Below are 17,109 nucleotides of genomic sequence, written 5' to 3' on the forward strand. Positions count from 1 at the left end.
CACACATCTCTCAGGAGGTGGGTGGAGACTCCACACCAGGCACAGTGGGATCCGTGTGGCTGTGTGACACTGACCGGGTGCTGACCTGTCCTTGTAGGACCCACCTCTCAGGACTGTTACCTAGGTTAAATAAGAAGCTTCTGGCCTCTGGCCTCCCCTGGCCAGCCCGTCAGCCAGATAGCTCTGTGGCCACGCCAGCCGAGGCCTCTGGGCACACAGCGTCAAGAGGCACCCCAGCCCCCAGGGCCCCTCTCGCCTCCCTGACCTTGTGCCACCCTCTCCTCCAGCGCGGCCCCCACTCTCCCAGGCCCCCGCACTGCTGTCCTGCCAACACTGTCCTTTGCTGAAGGACACCCCCCTCCTTGGCTGTATGGCTCTCCTTAGCCCTCCTCACCTCTCACCCAGTCTGCCAGTCTGTTTCTTGTCTGCTCCAGGGCTGGCCTGTCTGACTTACTGTTAGGTGCCACCGCCTGGCGCACAGGGAGCACCCAGATGACCGCCGAATGAAGAGCACATACAAAATCTCCACTTCCCTTTACATCTTGAAGAACAGTTCTGAAAAGCGTGTGCATATCGGCTTGTGCAATTGGAAGGCATTTTGTGAGCGGGACCCGGGCATCAGGAACTGACCAAGCTGAGTCCCTGCACTGGGGACAGGAGATGCACATGGTCCAAGGCCAGGGGGACGCAGACACTCTGCAGCCCATTTCCAGAGCAGCGTCAGGGCTGCTCTGGCACTGGCCCAAAGCATGCCAGGATAAGAAATTTAACTGACAGCTGTAACAGAGCAAAAAATATCAGGAGAGTCAGCCAAAGAGAAGGGACAGGGCATTCGTTGCAAAAGGGAGGGTGTGGCTTTAAGCTTGAGGACATCTCAGGGCAACTGGAGGGGTTGGAAAAGACTCAGGCCCCACAGACAGGAACATTTGGTGATTCCAGATGTAGGAACCCATACCGCCAGTATCCACCAGCACCCGGGCACAGGACGCCCCCTTTCTTGGGAAGCCCCCTAGAACCCTGTGCCAGTGAGCTCTTAACCCCACTTTACAGGCGACAGCACATAGTCGCAGGGAGGCTAGGCCCGGGCCTGGAGGAACCACTATACAGTCCTTTCCAGGCTGGCAAGGAGCATATAGGACCGCAGGGTCTTAAGGGCTCTTGTGCCCAGGCACTGGACCAGAGTCTCAGGGGCACCCACAAGAATGGCAAAGCTGGACCTGCCCCCCTGAACAGAGTGGAGGACACGACCACACCCCCATCTACTGCAGTGCCATTTCAGGCCGCCCTGCGTCCAGAGGCCCCATCATTAGCACCTCGTCTCCACGGGCCACCCTAACCGACGGTGGGCACCTGGGTGCCCCGCCGAATCTAACGGGACTTGGGGAGGGGGCGGGTGGGGAGCAAGGCCAGCCGAGCGCGGGGCGGGGCGCGCCTGGCAGGGCGGGCCGGGCGCCTCCCCGCGCGAGGAAGTCCCGGCCCCGCGCTTTGGGGAAGTGCAGCCGAGGCGCCTGCGCACTGCACTCTGCGCCCCCTCCCCGACTATCGGGCCGGACCTCGGGGCGCGCGGGCCGGCGGCGGCGGCGCGAGCGGCTCGGGAGCGCGGCCGGTGAGTGCGCGCGCGCGGCGCCGAGCACGGCGGCCCTGCCCCTCCCGACCTGGGGCCCGGGGGCCGTCCCGGGCGGGAGCCTCAGGACCCGGCACCCCGATCCGCACCCCCACGGACTCCAGCCGCGGGGTCCACGTGGACCCTGGGCCGCGGCGGGACGGGAGCCAGTTCCCCGCGCGTGGGGGAGGGGGCGCTGCAAACCGGTTCCCCTTTTTCTGCAGCTCAAAGCCTGGGGAAGTGATTGCTCAAAGGGGGGGGGGGGGCCGGAAGAACCCAGGTTTCCGCGTCTCCCGCCCCCCGCCCAGCCTGTTGGGGAGGGGCCGAGGCGGGACACCCTGTCCGTCCCCACCCCTGCCCCCTTGGATCTGGCAGCCACTCACCCTGCGAGGCGCAGGGGAGGCACTGCGCCCCCGGCCCCAGCTGATCTGGGGCTCCCGGCGCCGGCCTCCCTCCAGAACGCCGCAGGAGTACCTCCTGCCGTCTGACTTGAGTCCCGGCTGCTGCAGTGCACGCCCCTTCGGCAGCCAGGGTGGGGCCCAGAGGGAACCTGGCCTCTCCCGCCCCCACCTCGCCTTTGGGTCGATGGTGAGTGGGGCGCCATGGCGAGTTCCTTGAGGTAGGGGTGGGGGCGTCAGAGGCTGGAGGAAGGGGCCCCTGAAGGAGACAAGCTCTACCAGGCCAGACCTTGCCAGCAGAGAGAGGAAGAGAGAGAGAAATGGGTCGCCCCCACCTCTGCAGTGGGGGCAAGGGTCATCAGGCTTAGGAAGACCTGGCCAGCCTTGGAGGAGCCAGGCAGGGGCTCCCCCACCAGCTGAACGGGGGTAGCCTAGGAAAGGTACTGAGTACCATCAGAAGCAGGGAGTGGAGCCCCTTTGTCCACCCTCCTCCCAAAGGTTATGGCATTTTTTTCTGGGATTGTCACATTTTCTTATTCTTTTTTTGGACTGGGCGGGCTCGGGGACGTTCTTTTTCCTTCTGTGGAGCAGAGTAGCAGCCGCTCCCAAGGGAGCCTCTCTGTCCCCAGAGGCCAGGCTTGCTGCCTGTCCAGCCCCTCCCATCCCAGATTTGGGGGCCAGAGCCTAAGGGGCTGGGAAATGCCAGCAAAATGCCAGGATGAGGGAGGAGCAGGGACCCTAGTTCAGGCCTTATGTGACCTCGGGGGGAGCGGAGGGGGGGGGGGGGGACGGACGGAAACAGGTGGCCCCAGTCAGCCTCAGGAAGGTGCAGGGAGCCAGGCCCAGGCCTGCAGCTAGGAGAGAAGACATTGACCCCAAAGTCAGCCTCCAGCCTCAGAGCCCCTAGCACGTGGGCCTGCACCCGCGGACAGGGCCCCTCCTCCAATTCAGAGCCAAGCCTTCGGGTGCTAGGGAGTGGAGGGGGGACAGAGCCCTGCCCCCACTCACAGTGGGTGGGGGCGCAGAGGAGGAAGAGCAGTTTTCTGCCTGGCTACCAGACCTCAGAAGTTGCCACACCCCTTCCCTTCCCTTCCCTTCCCTTCTTCCCTTCCCTTCCCTAGAAGCTTGACCCCTGAGGGAAAGGCAAGCTGTGGGGCTGCTGCTTCCCCATCTGTTCGCTGGGAGTCTGTGGGACCCTAGACTTTACCCTAGTTCTGGGTCAGGGCAGGGCCTCGGCATCCCCGCACCCTGGAGGAAAGGGGGCCCTAAGTAGTGCCTACCTCGGGCACTGCCGCCTCAGATCGCCGCTCACATGCAGTCCTAGCATCTCTGCTCCCAGAGCTGCCTGACCTGATTCTGCTGTGATGCCTACCCTAGACCGTCCGCCTCCCCCTACCCTGGGAGACCCCAAGATGGGCCAAACAAGGATAAAAAGACCACAAGCTGAGGGAGGGGGGCAGCAGGGAGGATGGTAGTTAAATGAGAAAATAAAGTGAAAGCAAGTCACGAGGCTCCTGGCCACCAAGATGGGGGTGTGGGGGTGGGACTGGACGGCTCAGGAGGGCCCTTGTCAGCTGTGCAGGGGAGCACCCCAGGCCCTGGGGGTCCTCACCTAGGCCAAGAAGGACACAGGCAAATGCGGTGGTGGAAAGGCATTTAAGACTGCTCCCCAAGGGCACTGATGGGCCACCCTGGCATGGATGCTGGGATCTATGGTTGGCCTCCCCTGGGGTGAGGGTGGGGGGATCAGACTCCTAACCCTGACTTGAGGCTTTGGTGCCCAGTGCCCCCTGCGCGCCTCCCCCATGACGCTGGTGTGGTCCAACACGGGTGTGGACGCTGAGATGGAGGCTGGCCCTCACCCCCTCCAGGGACCCCGCATCTCTGACAGCCCAGCCCATTGCTGTCCCCCCCCACCCCCGCTCCCCTCCCGCACCGGCACACCAGGCCCGGTTGGCCTCGGCAGCCTGGCAGGGGAGGGGGAAGGGAAGCCGGGAGACCCTGGGTGTGGTAAGGTGCCAGCTAGGGTTGGGGTGCCAGGGGCAGCGCCCAGGACCAAGGAGCCATAGGCCCCCAGGCCCTCCTCACCCATGCCCCGCTGCATTCCCACACCCTCAGAAAATCCTGCCCCAGTCAGATCCTTCACGCTGGAGGCCTAGTCAGCTGCAGACATGTTGGAACCCCCCCCCCCCCCCCCCCCGCCCAGGGCCACCTGGCAAATCTGGACTCCTAGTGGGGAGCAATCCTCCTGCAGAAAACCCAGAACAGAGGGAGCTGAGGAAGGGGGTCTGAATGTCTGACCGCTACCCTTATGCGTTAACCTGACAGCCCCAGACTCCTGGGGGCCCCCAGCCCCTTGGGAGGGGCCAGGAGCCGGAAACCAAGAAAGAGGAACCCAGACTTCCGGCTTCCCAGGGACAGAGCAAATGGGGGTGTCCCGGAACCTTCTGTGGAGATCTCGTCTGGGGCCCCCCCTCACTGCCCCTGCCCCTGCTCACAGCCCTGGTGTAGGCTGGGGGCAGAGGTAGGAGCCTGAACAGAGTGGTCTAAAGTGGGCGGCTGCTCCCCCCAGGGCTCCTGGAAGGAGGGAGAGACTCTCAGGACCCCTTCTAGGGGACAGTGGAGACTGTGGTCTCAGGTTCTCAGGGAGAACCTCCACCTCTCTTCTCAGACTCTCAGGCTGTGGTGAGAGGGTCCCGGAGCCAGCACCACGGAGCCGGGGCGGCCTCCACCACCCACCCATGCCCACCCCGCATGAGACTGAGAAGCAGGTGCACCACCTACACCCCTGTCTCTGCCCCCCTTTGTGGGATCGGGGGCGGGGGAGACCCTTGAACACCTGGGAGGCCGGGAGGGCGACCACCGAGGGGAGTCAGGGAAGAGGTGTGTGCGGGGCCCTGGGTTCTGGCCTGGAGCTGAGGAAGCCCCCATCTCACCAGCACATAGGGCCAGAGGAGGCAGACCAGCCCCCCTCGATGTCCAGTCATGACGCGGCCCCCCCGGCTGCCCCCAGCCGCAACCCCTGCTGCTTGTGCTGGTGTTGCTGTTGCGGCTGCTCCTGGTACGTGGGGATGGGGGCGGGGGGGCAGGGGACTGAGCAAGGAAGGTGGGCTGAGCAGACATAAGGCCCGGGGTCCTGCCGCTGGACCCTCGGATGGGTTCTGAGGGGTCACCTGAAGGCAGGACGCCTCTGCTGCCCACAGCTCTCTACAGGGGTTGTTGGGCCCTGGTGACCCGTCGCCGATGCCCCGACCCCTCTGTACGTGTGACTTTCGTGCCCGGTGTGTGCCTGAGGGTGTGTCCATGTGCAAGCACCTGGCCGACCCACATGTGTGTGCACTCATTTGTCCGCTTACTCAGCACATGCTTATTGAGGCCGCTGTGATCCAGCCTAAGCTGGCCCTGGGCACTTACAGAAAGACAAGACAGAAGCAGGTCCTACAGACTGTTAGGCGGGGGGACACTGGGCAGAGACCCGGCCCAGGGATGACAGGGACAGGCTTCCAGAGCGGCCGTGCCAGAGGGCAACTGTGGGGCCTCCCCGTGCTAACGGGCTTCTCTAGTGTGGAGAAGCTCTTGGGAGTTTTCACACCGTGCAGAGGCCTGGTCCCATTCAGGCTTCCAGCTCGTGGATGTTGAGTGGCCAGCGCCGTGGACCCAAAGGGGGATCTGCTGACCAGTGAGCAATTCCAGCCGGAGGCGGGACAAGGGCGGCCTGAGGGCAGAGGTGGGAGGCCATGAAGAATTGGGACGCACTGAGAATTGGGCTGCGGGGGTCAAGGGAGAGTTTGGGGTCTAGCAGGCAGGGGAAGGGAAGAGGGCAGGTCTGTCTGGATGTTTGGGTTTGAGATGTCCGTTAGACATTTCACTGGCCCTACAGAGATCTGGCTGGAGGCACGGATGTGGGAGCCAGCACTGACGCAGTGAGGAGCCAAGGGAGGGAAGAAGGCTCCCTGGGGAGAATCTGCAGTCACACTCGCAGGCTGGGGCTTTCCTACTGCATCAGCTGGGGCCTCTGGGAGAAAGGAGTCGGGGCTGAGGTCGGGCCAGGAAGGGAGGGGCACACCAGGAATCTGTGAAGTCCCAAAGGCTACAAGACGGTAAAGGTCTCCCCCCAGCACCGGTGAAACTGCCTTGGCCCCAGGGGAGAGACCGGAGGGAGGGGCGGAGGGCAGCCCGTGCAGACACTCCTTCCCTGGAGGGTGTGAAGGGAGCAGACTCCAGGGCTGCCTACCTGCAGGGGGTTTACACCCGGGCCGAGAGCCCCCAGGCCACACGCTCATGTGGAACACATCTGTGTGTGTGTGCGCGCGCGCGCGCCAAGACCACGTGTGCCAAGGAGGCCAGCGCCACCTTTCCCTCTGCGGTTAGGAACGAAGAGCGGCGGCGAGCGTGGCGGGCCTCCCGGGAGAACAAGCTGCAGCCCCTCCCCAGCTGCGAGGCGTGGTAGGTGTGGCCAGCCGTGCGCGCGCGCGTGTCCGGGGGGCGGGGGCGCGCGCCTGACCCGGCCTGGCGGGGAATGCCCACAGCGCCACGCCAAGCCCGGAGGAGGTGCGGAGCTGGGCGCAGTCGTTCGACAAGCTGATGCACAGCCCGGCGGGCCGAAGCGTGTTCCGGGAGTTCCTGCGCACCGAGTACAGCGAGGAGAACATGCTCTTCTGGCTGGCCTGCGAGGAGCTCAAGGCCGAGGCCAACCAGCACGTGGTGGATGAGAAAGCCAGGCTCATCTACGAGGACTACGTGTCCATCCTGTCCCCCAAGGAGGTGCACCGCCTTGTGGACCAGGGCTGGGGGCGGGGGTGGGGGTGGGGGGGCGCCTCCTGAGCCCCCTGACGGTGGCATCCTGTCCCACAGGTGAGCCTGGACTCCCGAGTGCGGGAAGGCATTAACAAGAAGATGCAGGAGCCTTCGGCGCACACATTCGACGATGCGCAGCTGCAGATCTACACCCTCATGCACCGGGACTCCTACCCGCGCTTCCTCAGCTCCCCCACCTACCGTGCCCTGCTGTTCCAGGGAAGCTCCCAGTCCTCCAACGAGGCCTAGGCTGCCCACCACAGCGGCACAGACGTGGGACCCCTCTGGCGGGCACAGACTCGGTTTACCGGCACCAGTGTGCGTCCGCGGATGTCCCGCACACCAGCGGGGCCCAGCACCCCTGAGGGCAGTCCCAGACAGGAGCCCCTCTCTACCCCGGGGACCTGGGACCCGGAGGTCCCGCTGAGGGGAGGCGTGAGGGCCTCTTGACACCAGGCAGTCTCTCCCCAAAAGGCTCCCCGCTGGGCTCCTGCGTGGGGAGAGGGAGACCTCCCACGGGGTCTGGTGGACCCACCGGCCTCACTTAGGCCTCCTCCCCAAGCAGCCAGGGACCTTGAGAAATGCCTTTGGTGGGCAGTAGAGCCTCTGTGTGTCTAGTTGTGACAGGAGGAGACAGACCCTCTAATGCAAGCTGTCTGCGCCCGGATCAGACCCAGAACCTCAGAACTAGGCTCAAGGCAACAGGAGCCAGTTTCTTTTTTATATTTTCATTAATTTTAAACCTGGAAACATGTCCTTACTGTATTTTATCAAAAAAATGAAAAAGATGTTTTCATATTTATCTCCATTCCTTCTCCATCCCAAATAGGATCTTTTATTGAAGATATTTTTAAAGCAAAAGTCTCTCCTTTCTTTCCACATTTGGGGGTGGGAGATTAGAGAATGAATTGTCCCAAACCTAGAGCAGGGAGCAGCGGGCTCCAAGGACACCTGGCCCCGGTGGGCAGCTGTGCTCAGCCTTGCCCTTGGAAGGGTGCCATGCCCCCTGGCAAGGGCGACCCCCACAGTGTCTCACCAAAGCTAGGGTTGGGCAAGGCATGTGCTTGCCAACCTGTTCCCTACATTTCTGGGAGGCAGAACATTTCAAACCTGCGGCAGATCCAGGAAACTGAGACTCTGGCCCAGAGTCCACCCAATCCGCTCCATCGGATTGGAGCAGACGATCATGGATGGCTTGGAGACCCAGACGTAGCCTCCTGCCCACGAGCCCTGGGCCCTGAGCTACAGTGGCTGGGGAGGCTCATGAGACCCTGGATCCTCTGTGTCCTAAGGCCCCCTCCCACCTGCACATGCTTATGCTGTGCGCCCCTGCACCTGTCCCTCCTCCATGGGCACACACAGGCAGGAATCTGGGTCCCTCCTGGGATCACCACGCCCCTCCGAAGGCCAGCGGGCTCTTCCCTCCACCTCTGTTCCACTAGGGCCAAACCTAAGTGTCACCTGATCCCAGGGAGGAGGGCTGTCCCCAGTGGTGGGGGGGCAAGGGCGGCCCAGGTCACAGCCCAAGACCGTGCATGGCCCACCAGAACCAAGGGCCAGGAACAACACCATGGCAAAAAGAAACATTTAATAATTTGGGGGAAAGAGGAAGAAAGGTGTACTGCAGGCAGGGTGGGGGGCAGGGTGCACAGCCCTCTGAGGAAGTTCAGGTAGGCACAGGGCAGGTCTCCAGAAGCTATGTCTGTCGACAGAGGATGCAGGGAAGGCCATGGCCAACACTGGGCACGGCCCAAGGCTTCAGACACGTCAACGAGGGCTCAGCAGAACTGCAGCAGACGGGAGAGGCATCAACCACGCAGCCCCCGTGACCCCCGCAGGGCGAGAGTCAGGGCTGGGGTCTCCACCCACCTTCTCTCAAGTCCCGGGAGGCTGGCTGGGCATAGCTGTCCCCCATTTCACATCACACAGATCCCACACAGGCTGGAGACACCCGCGTCCAGAGAAGGCTCACCCACCTACCTTCCAGCGGTTTCCACACTCATTACAGACGACAAAGGTGGTCATGGGCTCATCAGAGCTGCGGGTCTGCACCTGTGAGAGCCCCCCCACCCCAGGCCCAGGGATCAGTCACTCATAGCAAGAGGTCCCAAGAAGCAAGTCTTCCATCAAGTGACAACTTGGGGAGGCTACCCACGCCCTCGGGTAGGGGCGGTATCGCAGCCCCAGGCCCCTGTGGGTGACCTGTGCTGAGGCTGCGCCAGTAACTCCAACCCTCCAGCCACCCCAACCCTTCTCCCGTCACCAGGGACCCCTGACATGTCCCGAGGTCCACATAGTGTCCACCTCCACGGGCCTGAGCACAGTCCTGTGGCCACCGCCAGGCAGCCTACCACACCCACTCCCTTGCCAGTGCAACGTTCCTCGCGGCCCCTCCGTGCTGGATGAGGCCAGCCCCCCCCCCAACTTTAGTGCCCAGAGCAAACCACCACCTGAGACACTGCTTACTGGGGACCAGGGGTGCTGGCAAGGAGGAGGTCCCAAAGGTGGCTATCCCTCTCCCCGGCCCGGTCAGTACACATTCATAGTGCACGTGTCCGGACCCAAGTGCAGTCCCCGCCCCACAGAACTGGGGGCAGGTGCGGGCACCCCTCTTGTTGCCCTCAGGTCCCTGGGACCCCGGGAGGACGGCTAGCGGCAGCTCACCTGCGTGTAAGTACAGTTCTTCTTCTTGCACTTCCCACAGGTGAAGAGGTCTGTCTGCGTGCCCCCCGTGCGGGCCATCTGGTGCTCTCGGATGGCCTCCTTGGTCATCGCCTTCCGAATCTCCTTCAGCTCGTCGCTGGCCATCTCCTGGGCAAGAAGCTGTGTACTTACCCGCTGCTCACAGGGGTGGCCCCCGCATCCCTCCCGCAGGACTCACCTCTGACGTCATCACAGCGATCTGCTGGGGTGTTATGGCACCACACAACACGTTCCGCCGCAGGTCGGGGTTCTTAGCGTCCTTGAGGTTGGAGATGCGGCTCCGCACACGGTTTTTATACTTCATGTCCGTGTTCCCCACGTCCCGGAAGATGCGTGCAGGTGTTTAAGGACCTATCCAGAGGCCAGTGCTTCTGCCTTCCACCCACCCCCTTGGGCCAGCCGAAGGAGGCCAGTGAGGGCCTCCTCATGGGGGCCCTGTCGGGGTAGGGGCTGGGAGGGGAAGGGGAGCCCAGCAACTCAGTACCCACCCACACCCGGCAGTGAGGGGAAGGGCTGCCGGGCGGGGCCGCCACCAGACGCCCCCCCACCCCCCGCCGTGGCTAAGGCCCAGCTGCAGGTTCAAAGCCCCAGTGACCCCCGCCCCACCAGCAGGCAGAATCCATCCCTCAGCAGGTCTGGGGAGGGCCCTCCTGGTCAAGAGGGGTGAGCCCACCCAACTGACCGACCACCCGGTGAGGGCACTGGGGTGGTGGCCCCCAGGGGAAGCAGGGCCTGGCTGGCCTCACAGCTCGACCAGAAAGCCCCAGATCCCAAACCCCTGCGCGCGCAAAGGATATATTCCTCAATCTGGGCCGACAAGCCCTCGCAGTCTGCACCGACAGCCATATGATCATCTGCAAGAAGCAGCCCTGACTAGCCGCCCCTCTGGCTCCACCACCTCCAGCCTGCCCCGCACCTGACGCCCAGGATCCGGGTGCTCTGGTGACCCCAGAGACCCCCTGCCCCCCCCCCACACCCGGGGTCAGCTTCAACGGCTAGGGGAGAGGGCTGTCCCCCAGGACCCTCTAAGCTCAGGCCGCTGTGGACAGGCAGAGTCCGGGCCACCCCGGAAGTCTGGGTGCGTATTAGGAGTCAGGACCCCCAGGCAGGCTGTGCAGCGCCCGCCAGGCCACTCACGGTCTGTCTGCAGGGCGGCGGTCAACAGCTCACGGCACTTGTTGCGCACGGCATCACAGGTGACCGGCACCGGGGGAAACGTGGTGATCCTCGGGGCCGATGGCATCCTGGGCAGTTCTGGCCTCTTGCGGCTGGAGAAAGACAGGCCCGCTCGGGCCACGTATACCCCCATGACACACCGGTCCCCACCAGGAAAGCCAGCAATACAGCCACAATCCCTCCCATCCTGGTCGCTCTACCTTGGCAGCAGCCCACGGTCCTGCCCGCCTGCAGTCCAGCCCCCATGCCCCCATGCCCTCTGCCTGGTTGGTCAGAGGCAGTAAAGCCAACCGGGTGGGGTGTACTCTCCCGACGAGGGCACGATTGGGGCCGCATCACCTGTAATGGTCTCCACCCTCCAGGAGGCCGGACGCAGGGCCACACTGCTCAAGACCAGCTGCCATTTCAGGGAGAGGCAGATGGTGTTGGTGGCTGCCCGAGACCACGGATGGCCGTGCCCAGCGCAGATGCCCCTCGAGGCGCTGGGCACTCCCTACAAGCTACCTGACGACCAGGTTGCATCCACCAAGCCCTCTCTCCTCACAGCCCTGCATCTTGTGACCCTGTGGCCCCCAGGTTAAGTCAGTGGGAGCAGGGGCCTCAGTCTGCAGGGGGAGCAGACGAACCCACGGTCCTGCAACCACGCTATAAATCCAGAGCTCAGCCCTTCCTGGCCCCCGGCCCCTTCCGCCCAGTGGGGTCAAACGCAAAGCAGCCTATTGGCCACAGCCCACCCCCAGAGGACCCCCAGTCTCCATGACTGTCCTCTCTGGGGTGGCAGCAGTGAGACCTCAGTGCCCCCAGAACTCGCATCATGCTGCAGGCTGGGGCACCCAAGGGAAAAAGAGTCCAGAAGCAAAGTGACACCAGGCTGAGGGGGATTGGCCAGAGCGGGCCAGTGAGAACCAGACCCAGGACGTGGATGTGCAGCTGGGGCGGAGGGGTGGCACAGCTGCCCCCCCACCCCCACCCCCACAGGCCTGTTCAGGACACGTAGGAGCTCCATGCAGCCAGGTGGACACAGCCTCACCTCTCAGACGCTTGGGGCTAGAAAGTTCCAGAGGAGCTTTGGAAGAGAAGTGTGCAGCAAGAGGCCGACCAGGCCAGGCTCCCTGGGGAAAGTCCCTTCCCTTCCAAGGAACCGAAAGGGCTGATGCCTTTGTATGGCCTCAGCAGACCCAGGGCACAGGGAAACCAGCACCTTCATCTGCCGAGCACGGGGCACCCAGGGGGCAGGAGGGTGTGCACCTGCCTTCCAGATGCACGCTACCTGGGATCCTGGGCCTCAGGGGACTCCTTCGAGGACGATGCGGGCAGAGGTCCACCCCTCCTCTGCTCCCTGGCTTTGGCGTCTGAAGCATCTGCAGGTGCCAGGAAAGGGGGAGGCTGGCTAGGGAGAGGCAGAGCCAGAGGGGAGTCCCAGGCCAGGGAAGGGAGCGGATCACCACGAAGACATAGCCTTAGCCAGACCACCAGCCCTAGGCCACCAACCCGAACCCCACCGGGGCCCCTAGCTGCTGAGCCTTCCACAACTGGGGCCCTCTGTTCTCCCCGCTCAGAAGGTCCCAAGACAGCCCCCACCCCCTCTTTCCTACCCCCCTCCTCAAACAGGCCACCTGTAAGGTTTCTCTGGGGTCTACCCCACTGCCCATCCAGGCAGGGAGGACTGCCATCTGCCCAAAGTGACCCTTGAGTATGGAGCCCCCCAAGTGACAGCCCCCACAGATGAAGCATGATGAGGCATGGTCATTCCTTATCTGGGCCTTGGGGGTCACAGAGAACTGCCATCCACTGAGCACGCCCCCACAAGGTTCCTGAAACCCTAGCCTGTGCTGGGGACCGGCCCACGGGATAAGGAGCAGCCCCCACACCACCAGGAGAAACACACTTGTCCAACACGTGGGCTAATGGCCACGCGGGAGCAGAAGAGACCCAGAACACAAAGCTCTATTTCACAAGGGTTTGGATAGAGCCCAGGAGAGGCTGGGAAGGGGGGGCGGGGGGGGCTCAGGGTCCCAAAGTCGGCATCTCTGCAACCCCCAGTCACCCTGTGCTGAGTGGATGTGCCCCCTCTCCTCTCTCCCTTGCCCCCTAAACCTTCTCCCCTCTTCCTCTCCCCCCACATCTCCTCCAGCTCCCTGCCCTCTAGCTGCCCTGACACCTCTCAGTGTGACCACCTGCCTGTGCCAGGTCCCTGCAAGGGCCCCCCAGCCACCCTCAATGCAGTCCTGCTCCTATCTTGAACTTTCTTTTCTCCTTGCTCTACATGGAACACCTCTCCCCCCAAGCCCCAAGCCTTCCTGGACCTGTTCTGTCACACCCCCACTCCCAGGTGGCCCTGGCTCAGGGACAGCACTGCCAGCACCCTACACAGTGCTGACCAGCGCTTCTCAGGGTTCCCCTTGCCCCAGCTCTCAGCCTGCTGCTGGACCCGCACCCAGGAGCTTCTTCCAGGACTTGATGAGCGACTTGGCCAGCGCGATGACCCCCTCATCAGAACTCTGCTTCCGCAGGGCGTTGACGGACATGCCGACGCGCGTAGACTGCAAGGCAAGCAGCCTGGGCTGAGGGGCAGCAGTCAGACCCTTCTCGCAGACCCTCCTAGGCTCCCACAGGGCAGGGGTTGGGGACCAGCTTGTGAGGTGGACGGCCTTTCCGAGGGTTACTGTCCCATGTGGAACCCAGGAACCTCGGCAAGGAACAGGGTGGGTTATCTTTGGATTCCCCTTTGTCTTCCTCAGCAACAAAGGCAGGGATGGTCTCTTCTGGGACAGACACCTGTGCCAACCAAGGCCCAGGGCATGGGCCAGGAAGCCCTGCCAGGTGCCCAGGAGCTGTCCCGGGCAGGAGGCACGCAGGGCCCTACCTGCAGCAGGTGCAGCGTGACAGGCATGGCCTTCAGCTCCCGCAGCAGGTCCATGGCTCCCTCCTGGAAGGAGAAGGGGGACCTTCATAAATGACTTCAAAGTCTTGGTGGGATGATCCCACCTCCTCCTACACACAAGGGTAGTGGGGGGGGCACAAACAGTGACAACTGGAGATCCACCTGTGGTCAGGTGCCCGGGGAGGGTCAGGACGAGAAGGAAAGCGTCTTTGTACACTCAATCCCAGCATTTTGGGTCACTGACCAAACCATGGCTATGGGAAACACCGTCAAGGACCTCAGCCCCTCTCCGGCAGCAGTGCCACACCTAGGTGCAGGTGTGGGGCCCCAGGGGTACTCACTGTCCTGTCCGGTCTCAGGACAGGTGGATTGGCAGCATACCCTGAGGTGGCCCCCCTACCTGCTCAGAGGGGGCGACCCAAGCAAGATCAGTGTCCCCTGCTGAGGCCAAACGCTCTACTCCCACACCTACACCATGTCCAGGTTCAAGTCCTGTGGCCTCGCCCTTCATCAATCCCTCCAGGCCTTGCCTGAACCCTCAGGCCAGCCACCTTTCCCGCCTTGCCCCCTCCCACCCCACAGCTTTGTTTCTTCAAAGCTCTCTCCCATGCCAATGCCATGCCCAAATGGGCCATTCTCTCCACTCGAGGCTCAGCTTAATGTTCAAGTGTGCCAAGTTGCTTGCCCCAGGACCTTTGCACCTGCTGCCCCCACTACCATAGAAATACCTCCCAAAAATATCTACAGGTTTGTACTCTCCCACCTTCAAAAGTTTGTTCAGATGACACCTTCTTGGCAAGACCTCTTCTACTTAAAATTGAAATCACAACCCATGCAAAACCCCCATCCTCCTCCCCTGCTTTGCTCTCTTCCACAGATGCTTCACTTTTTAACACACCGGTGTGTTTTAATGTATGGGTCTCTCCCTTGACATGAAGGGGACAGAAGTAACCTGACCAGCCACCCAAGACTGTGAGAGCCCCATGTCCTGCAGCACAGGCCGTGGGAAGGGCTGGCCCCACTCCCAGCCGCCCCCGGCCCCCCCACCCGCCCACAATCTGGGTGGCACCTCTGTTCTGCAGCCCCCTCCCTGTCATCCCCAGCAGGCTCTGCCCCTCAGCCTGTGCAGAGTCCAGCCCTGAGGTGATCTCCTCAGGGAAGGAAGATGGTTGTCAGAGCCAAGGACACAGTGCTGCTCACTGATCATCTTCCCTGAGACAGAGCCTTGGGCTGTCTAAGGTCAGTTTCTTGTGGGCTCCAGACCAGAGGCATAAACACAATTCCCATCATGGCTCCCAAATCCCCAAGAAGCCTCACAGGGACTAGAACCACCGCTGGCTCTCACTGCCCATGCCACAGCACCCCCAAACCCCTTAGACTGCCTTCCCAGTCTAGAGGGTGGTCGACGCCCCCTCCTCAATCTCCCCTGGAGCTTCTATTCAAGCTGTGGCTGTGCTTCCGACCTGGATACACCCTCCTCCCAGCTCTACCTGGCCCCAACCAGCCCTCCATGGGTTCTATAACCCATCTCTGTCCCCACCTGGGGGGTGCTGTCTCCTTCAAGAGAGGAAGCAACTTCTTTCTCTGGTCATCTCTGGAAACAGCTAAAGATTGTTCCCACACCCTTGCTCTGTGCTGCCCACGGCCTCCCAGGGGTATGAAGACAATGTGTGTGGAGGGGGTGCTGCTTCCTGGATGAATGAGTGGGAGCCAGCCACCCCTCTGGCCCCAGTGTAGACCCCTATCCAGAACCTGGTCACCGGGGACCCAGGACGAGCCTGCTTAATCCCAAAAACCACCCGAAGCACCAGTGCAGGCGGACAGCCCTGGGGCGGCTGTGCAGGCATCTCAGGCCCGTGACTGAGCCTCCTCCACCACCTCCCTATTCTTAGTCTGCAGGGGAGGGCAGGTTGTGTTTATTCAGCCTCTCGGGAAGCCAGCCAGGACCCCTCCCAACATCCTAAAGGCAGGTGCCACCCACTAAGAATGCTTCCATGTGAGGGTACACAGGTTGTCAAAATCTCAAAGCTGAAGAGGGGCTGCAGTTGGAACCCCATCTACCTGCTTCCTCTTAGGGATCATGACACAGCCTCCTACAAAGGCTCACTGATCACAGGACAACAGAGGCCAGGCAGCATAGTGAGCACAGCTGGCGGGGGCGGGGGGCTCTAGCACCAAAGCACTCCCAGGCCAGGCTCACCAGACCTCCCAAGGGTCTTAAGCAGGGGTCTCTACATATCTACCCACTCCCCAGTTGCTGCTGGCTGAGTCCTGGCTAAGGAAGGGAAAGAATTTATTAGGGAAATCTGGTTCTTGTAGGGCAGGGACAGATACAGAGGAAAAGGGGGGCCTCTCCACCAGGAAAGGCCTCTGGCCCGCTTGTGAAGGGGTATGAGGGCCACAACCCCAGGCCCAACAGAGTTAAGCGCTGTAGCTCCAGGAGAAAAGGGGGTCCAATCTCACACTCCAAACTCTTGCACACTGAGAAAGGATGTGGGAGACCTAGGGTGGGGCAGAGGGCTCTGAGTCGGGATGCGGAGAGTCCTGATAGCTAGAGGGAAACTGTGAGGATGCCCAGGCTGAGAAGGAGGAAGGCAAGGGGGAGGGGGTGGGGGTGGGGCGGGGGCGGGGCAGCCAATAAGAAAGGTCTGAACGGGCTGGGGACTCCGCAAGGCCTGAGGGGCGGGACCGAGGAATGCTTCCGCTGGCCGGCCCTAGTAGGGGTGGGGTGGGGGAGTCCGGAGTTAGGGGGCAAGTAAGGAGACGGGTCTCAGGTCTGCGGGATCTCAGCCTGGTAGCTGGGGTCTGAGTCCAGAGAGGGCGGCTCCAGGGACAAGGTCCAGGCCCGACTGCGGCCTCTGCCGTGGGTGCGGGAGTGAAGGGCAGGGCTGGCCCAGGGCAGGGGTCTCGGCCACCGACGGGGGTCTCCCCGCGTCCCGGGAGTCTCTGCTGGGGCGGGGTCTCGTCCTGCCCCTCGGGTGGTCTCCCCGACCCTGCAGGGGGCTCGGCAGGCTCGGCAGGGGTCGGCGGGGCGGGGGTCCCGGGGTCCTGGCGGCCCGCGCCCCTCACCGCACTCTTCTTGGTCACCATCTTGTCCAGCCTCCGGGCGATCCGCGCAATCTCCTCTTCTTTGCCCATCATCGACACGGGGGCAGGGCCCCCAGCGCCCGCCGCGCCAGCCTCAGCCTCCGGGCCTAGACCCCCTGCCCCGGCCGTCGCCGCCTCCCGCACCCGTCGCAGCCGACGCAGCCCAGCCGCGGGCGGGAGACCCTCCGTTCAAACCCCCGGCCCCCGCGGCCGCCGCGCTGCGTCCTGGGACATGTAGTTCTCGCGGCCGCCCGCCTCGCGCGCCCTCGCCACGCGCTGAACCACAACTCCCAGAAACCATGCGGCCCTGCATGGCTTCCTGGGGAGTGTAGTCCTGACGCGGGCCGTCGCCGAAGGACGACGGGTCCGGAGGACTCACAATCCCACGAGCCCCCGCGCGAGGCGGTTAGCCGGCGGAGGGCGCTGCGGTAGCGCGAGGCCAGAACGTGAGTCCCGGCCCC

The 17,109-nt window shown here is 63.2% G+C and overlaps 2 protein-coding genes across 8 annotated transcripts; one reads left to right on the forward strand and one right to left on the reverse strand.

Annotated features, from left to right (window-relative positions):
* Positions 1–1,479: 1,479 nt before the first annotated feature.
* RGS19 (regulator of G protein signaling 19) lies at positions 1,480–7,659 on the forward strand. 6 transcript variants are annotated; one of them, XM_043553368.1, is made up of 7 exons: positions 1,529–1,606; positions 2,062–2,191; positions 4,673–4,772; positions 4,941–5,062; positions 6,373–6,447; positions 6,531–6,765; positions 6,856–7,659. In XM_043553368.1, the coding sequence occupies exons 3-7, from the start codon at positions 4,743–4,745 to the stop codon at positions 7,045–7,047; spliced, it is 654 nt and encodes a 217-aa protein (XP_043409303.1). In that variant the 5' UTR covers positions 1,529–1,606; positions 2,062–2,191; positions 4,673–4,742; the 3' UTR covers positions 7,048–7,659. The 6 variants fall into 6 exon arrangements, with proteins under 6 accessions (XP_043409302.1, XP_043409303.1, XP_043409304.1 ...); XM_043553367.1 differs by lacking the exon at positions 2,062–2,191 and having other exon boundaries at positions 1,480–1,606; XM_043553369.1 differs by lacking the exon at positions 4,673–4,772.
* Positions 7,660–8,369: 710 nt separating this feature from the next.
* On the reverse strand, positions 8,370–16,820 carry TCEA2 (transcription elongation factor A2). Of its 2 annotated transcripts, none has more exons than XM_043553365.1 (10): positions 16,631–16,820; positions 13,544–13,606; positions 13,115–13,220; positions 11,948–12,038; positions 10,639–10,769; positions 10,299–10,355; positions 9,680–9,834; positions 9,463–9,606; positions 8,779–8,850; positions 8,370–8,585 (listed from the first exon to the last, which is right to left on the reverse strand). In XM_043553365.1, exons 1-10 carry the CDS (start codon positions 16,700–16,702, stop codon positions 8,577–8,579), a joined length of 900 nt encoding a protein of 299 aa, XP_043409300.1. In that variant the 5' UTR covers positions 16,703–16,820; the 3' UTR covers positions 8,370–8,576. The 2 variants fall into 2 exon arrangements, with proteins under 2 accessions (XP_043409300.1, XP_043409299.1); XM_043553364.1 differs by having other exon boundaries at positions 9,463–9,609.
* Positions 16,821–17,109: the final 289 nt, after the last annotated feature.

Source organism: Prionailurus bengalensis, chromosome A3, assembly GCF_016509475.1.
Source record: "Prionailurus bengalensis isolate Pbe53 chromosome A3, Fcat_Pben_1.1_paternal_pri, whole genome shotgun sequence".
Taxonomy (NCBI): Eukaryota; Metazoa; Chordata; class Mammalia; order Carnivora; family Felidae; genus Prionailurus; species Prionailurus bengalensis.

What these genes read in the sequence shown, in the direction of transcription:
- RGS19 (XM_043553367.1), top strand. Translation starts at nt 4,743, where the DNA reads ATGCCCACCCCGCATGAGACTGAGAAGCAG. An exon ending in CGCATGAGACTGAGAAGCAG is followed by an intron (nt 4,773 to 4,940) that starts GTGCACCACCTA and finishes CCATCTCACCAG; the next exon opens with CACATAGGGCCAGAGGAGGC. An exon ending in TGCTGTTGCGGCTGCTCCTG is followed by an intron (nt 5,063 to 6,372) that starts GTACGTGGGGAT and finishes CTCTGCGGTTAG; the next exon opens with GAACGAAGAGCGGCGGCGAG.
- TCEA2 (XM_043553364.1), bottom strand. Translation starts at nt 16,702, where the DNA reads ATGATGGGCAAAGAAGAGGAGATTGCGCGGATCGCCCGGAGGCTGGAC. An exon ending in CCTGAGGCCCAGGATCCCAG is followed by an intron (nt 10,770 to 11,947) that starts GTAGCGTGCATC and finishes GTCTTTCTCCAG; the next exon opens with CCGCAAGAGGCCAGAACTGC. An exon ending in TCGCTGTGATGACGTCAGAG is followed by an intron (nt 9,610 to 9,679) that starts GTGAGTCCTGCG and finishes CTTCTTGCCCAG; the next exon opens with GAGATGGCCAGCGACGAGCT.